Source organism: Hylaeus anthracinus, unplaced genomic scaffold, assembly GCF_026225885.1.
Source record: "Hylaeus anthracinus isolate JK02 unplaced genomic scaffold, UHH_iyHylAnth1.0_haploid 11989, whole genome shotgun sequence".
NCBI lineage: Eukaryota > Metazoa > Arthropoda > Insecta > Hymenoptera > Colletidae > Hylaeus > Hylaeus anthracinus.
The window spans coordinates 5,133,133-5,137,692 of NW_026534337.1; the positions used below are offsets into that span (position 1 = coordinate 5,133,133).

The 4,560-nt window shown below is 28.5% G+C and overlaps 1 protein-coding gene across 2 annotated transcripts; it reads right to left on the minus strand.

The window, feature by feature from the left end:
• Nucleotides 1-930: 930 nt before the first annotated feature.
• On the minus strand, nt 931-3,564 carry LOC128888037 (damage-control phosphatase ARMT1-like). 2 transcript variants are annotated; one of them, XM_054144637.1, is made up of 7 exons: nt 3,417-3,564; nt 3,177-3,337; nt 2,887-2,992; nt 2,525-2,772; nt 2,179-2,334; nt 1,713-2,109; nt 931-1,633 (listed from the first exon to the last, which is right to left on the minus strand). In XM_054144637.1, exons 2-7 carry the CDS (start codon nt 3,263-3,265, stop codon nt 1,277-1,279), a joined length of 1,353 nt encoding a protein of 450 aa, XP_054000612.1. In that variant the 5' UTR covers nt 3,266-3,337; nt 3,417-3,564; the 3' UTR covers nt 931-1,276. The 2 variants fall into 2 exon arrangements, with proteins under 2 accessions (XP_054000612.1, XP_054000611.1); XM_054144636.1 differs by having other exon boundaries at nt 2,179-2,364; nt 3,417-3,563.
• Nucleotides 3,565-4,560: the final 996 nt, after the last annotated feature.

Sequence of the window (4,560 nt, forward strand, 5' to 3'; positions counted from 1 at the left end):
AATTTATTTAATGTGAAAAATATGAGTACATGAACAGTAACAAAATATAAATATTTACCTCGATTGCCTGTTGAAAAAATCTATTTTATTCAGTTGCTATATATATGTAGTACATACATTGATGTCCAATAAATCAATTTTTTAAAATAAACTATATTTTTAATATTCTTACTTTACTTATTTAAATGAAACTAAGATTTTACAATGCAAATTAACCTTAACAATGAATTCATATTTCACATTTTCATGCTTTTATGTTTCTTTTTATTCATATGATAATGTTATCACTAATAAATTAATATTAATATAATTTTTAATTTATGAATACAAAGACAAGATATACAAATACAAAATGTTATTATCAATTGTTAATTATAATTATTAAGAATATATATGCAAGGAAGTAAAATTACTATTATTATTCATTATTTATATATTCTTGAAAATATTAACTACATTTTTTTTCAGTATTAAATATCAGATATTAAAAATGTAGTAGATCAAAGTATAAATTCAACATATGACAAAAAGAATATTATTTTCTATTAAATGATATGGGTTATAAAAGAAATACATAAACATTTATTATGTAGTTCATCTATTTGGGCAAACAATTTTAATTTGTTTATACAAAAATTTAAAAAGTATCATTTTGTTTTGTATAGAGAAAAACATTTTTTTAACAGTACTTTTTTGCATTAGATTAATTATATAATAGATATAGAAAGGTTAATATTATTATCATTATCGCAAATAAAGATGACAGTTTTTGAGCTAGGATATGTTTAATAGTTCATAAGTTATGGTTTTGGTAAAAGAAGTTTTCGTTTTTAAAAATGAATTTGTAGAAGTTACACTTGGATGTATTCCTGTACAGCATTATTTATAGTTCAATCACATGTTTCGGAAAAATAGTTTACAGTACGAAAATTCTGTTTTTAGTAGAGTCACGTATATTATTGAAAGATAAAAAATGTATATACATAGAAATTTATATCAAATGTTTAAAAAATTTTTCTGAAATAGGGAACATATAGACTAGTTCTCTATCATTCATAATTTCAATCACATTACCATGTAAGCTAAACAGTCAAATTTTCTATATTCCTATCAAGTAATGAGTGTATGAATTATAATAATTTAATTAGAAGCTGTAGCTGTTCACTGTTAGACTGTATATGTACAGTCAATTATATACAAAGACGAATAATGTGTACAAAGTACATGCAATAACACACTAAGTATTTTTATATTCCGTGTTTTCGTATTTAACATTTTAACATGTGTTAGAACATTTACAAGTTCCAGCCAAAGTTGAGTCAATAAGCCCATACTGTCCAGTAAACATCCAATTTTCATCTTTCTTAAATAGTTCATCTGCCATACCAGATGGTAAGCCAACACAAACATCTGATTTCACTGTTCTTAAACTAAGAATGTGTGTTGGTTGAAAACCTCTCAATACTTGATTAAATTCTGTTGTATATTCCCAATTTATATCACCTAATAATTTTCTATAATTTAAATCACCTTTAAATATGGCTAGTTTAGCTTCTGATAATTTTGCATACAACACTTTATCTTGCTCTTTCATAGCTGCAAAATCATAAGGTCCTGTCCAGTAGGACTCTTCCTAAATAAAATATGAGTTGGGATTAAATTTTATATTACAATTATTTTATGATGATTATATAAAATAATATATGTCATACCTCAATAGTCCATACATTATTCTTCAAGTGGTTACTTGCTAGTTTAGCTAATTCTTGTAGGTCTTTATTTGGTGAATTCATCATATAATCTAGAGTCCAATTGAAATCATTTTTTGTTGTATCACTGACATACCATGGATAAAGTTTTACATAGAATCTTATTTTTACAGCAAATTTACAAGCAATTAGAAATACTGCTAGGCATAAATCAGTAAACAGTTCGTATCCTGCATTGTCCAATATCATGTCTATTTTTACATTAGTTTCTCTCTTTTTTAATAAATTCCAAACAAATTCTGTTTGATCTACAAGAATATCTTTATACATTGACTGTAAAATTTCTATGGGGTTATAACTTTGACTAACTTCTGCTCCTGCACTTAGGGACAAGTCACATCTACAAAATATGTATACTGGTAAAATTGTTAATAGAAGTATACAAACAAATAATATAAATTAAACATACTTATTGCCCCAAAGATTTAGTTGAATAAATTTAGAAAGCTCTTCTTTAATTTCAACTTCTGACAAAGATTCAGATCTTTGTACAAATTTCATTGTATAACTACAAAGTGCAACTATACAAGCTAGTGAATTAATAAATGCACCTTCTTTCTGTTGTCTGAAAGGATCGTAACTGTGTAAATATTTTCTGAAAATGAAAGAGTTCAAATTTCATTGCAGGTATTAAATCATATTATTTTATGAAATATTTATCTACATATGTATTATTTATATTAGCTTATACCAAATGCATAAAATCGATCTACTTATTACTACATATTATTCATTAAATGGTTTTTAGAACATACTTGAGAGCAATCTCTTGTGCAAGTGTTCGATACATATAACATTCGCAGTATAACCAATCTGTATTAAACCATGTTGGTGTACCGCCTTCTATTGCGCTCCTTTTAATTAAATATCTATTCCATTCTTCAGCATCATTACCTGTTACATTGGGTAGCAATTGCAGAGGCTTTAAAGTTTTGTTTGTAACTATTTCGTTTTTTAATTTACTAATAAATCCTACCAATTGCTTAATTTCTTCCGTGGCATTCTAAACAATTTAAAAGTTCCACACATCAGATGGACACATCTTGATCTGTATTTTGTATTATTAAAACACAAACAAATGTATGGTACAGGAAATCTCTTAAAGCATACACTATACCTCCCCATATTTCCTTGCAATGTTGTCCTTATCACGACTAAGAGTATCAATTATTTTAGTTAGAATTATTGGTAATCTATCTTTGATTGTTATATAAGCAAAACTCCTATAACAAGATGAGTATGATTATATGCATACACCATATTATAAAAATGATAATAGGTGAAAATTAGAGTTTATAATGAATTGACATAATTATTGGACATGATATCAAATATAAGTACTGCGTTGTCAGATGCTAACTTGGTCCACGACTTCTAGGTTAAATATAAATAATAAAATTTATTTACCGTTTATAGATCCCCTTCAAAGGCACCCCAAAAGGTGTTTGTATATCCTGTAGATCTTGAATGTCTACCGAGTCTGATTTTTCGGACATGATGTTAGTATCTAAATTCACTATCACAGCTAGACAACGGTAGATCCCAATCAGCTGTGCATACAGTTAAGTCTGAAATGAACAGAGAACGATAATGTCTTATTTGCCTTCGGTTTCGCTTACATAATGCAATGATGAGTCTGCTGTTTACCACGTGTTTCGCTTCCTGTTAAATCCTGATAATCGTGTCGCTTTTGTTTTGATATATTCCACGGAAACCAGTCTCCCACGAGCAGAGGGCGAATGGAGACTCGAGCCACGTGCGATGCGCGTGCGTGTGTGTTCTGTTACAGATAGACCTTTAAATCGTTACTATCTTGGCGTGTGAGTAAGGCGCGTAAAACTGCCATTCCAAAACAGTGCGTAAGTTTTAAAGTCAGGGTCATTCGCATTTCTGGATTCTTTCATTATATTATGAAAGAACTCTTTTGTGTGTAAATAAGTAATATGTTTGGAGTAAAGAAAAGTATTATTGCGTTCCGTTTGAGATTTGTTAATTGAATTAATTGATAACGTTTAGTCAAAGATTATCTTGTCATACCAATAATATTTTTTGTTGTTACTTGATAAGTTTTGTTTCTGTCTGTCCTGTTCTTAATATTGCATTATTGCGCCTGCAAATGAACAATTGACGCATCAGATTGGAAATGTTTGGAAATAACGGCAAAAATATTTTATTTGCCGAAGTTTGGTTTGCAAAGAGTTAACCTATGAAACATTTGTAAAGGGTTAATCTTTGAAATATTTTCCAATTATTCGATAGTTTACGAATTCATAATTGGTTTGAACAGATTTGTTCAAATGATTACCCAATAACACCACGTTTGCCTAACAGTACACTTTGTACCAAATCAAAGTACAATCGTGAAATCTAGTGGTTGTTAAATTGACGCTCATAAGGGTATATTATTATTTTAAATGAATTTTTTATTGGAGACAATTGCTGCAGAGGCAAAAATAATTCCTAAGTAGATCGGGGCAGTATGTGATCAGACACGTCTGACTTTTCTTCGAATAAATTGCACGTTTCAAGCAGTGCTGTGCAAATCATCGCTGTTTATTTATTTAATTATATTAGTTATCTACATAAAGGTATAATATTTCATTTCTATATTAAGGCTAACGCGAGTGTATCAGTCTGTTTACTTCAACTGAAACTTTGCAAGTAAAGAAGGAATTATAAAAATAGTAAGTAACTTTAGATTTGTTTACTCTTTGATGTCGAAATATAACAGTTCGAAGCAATGTTCTTTACTTTCTTGGTCCAATTAGAGCAAATATAACGTGATTACATT

What these genes read in the sequence shown, in the direction of transcription:
- LOC128888037 (XM_054144636.1), bottom strand. Translation starts at nt 3,265, where the DNA reads ATGTCCGAAAAATCAGACTCGGTAGACATTCAAGATCTACAGGATATA. An exon ending in TTGAAGGGGATCTATAAACG is followed by an intron (nt 2,993 to 3,176) that starts GTAAATAAATTT and finishes ATCTTGTTATAG; the next exon opens with GAGTTTTGCTTATATAACAA. An exon ending in ATAATGTATGGACTATTGAG is followed by an intron (nt 1,634 to 1,712) that starts GTATGACATATA and finishes TATTTTATTTAG; the next exon opens with GAAGAGTCCTACTGGACAGG.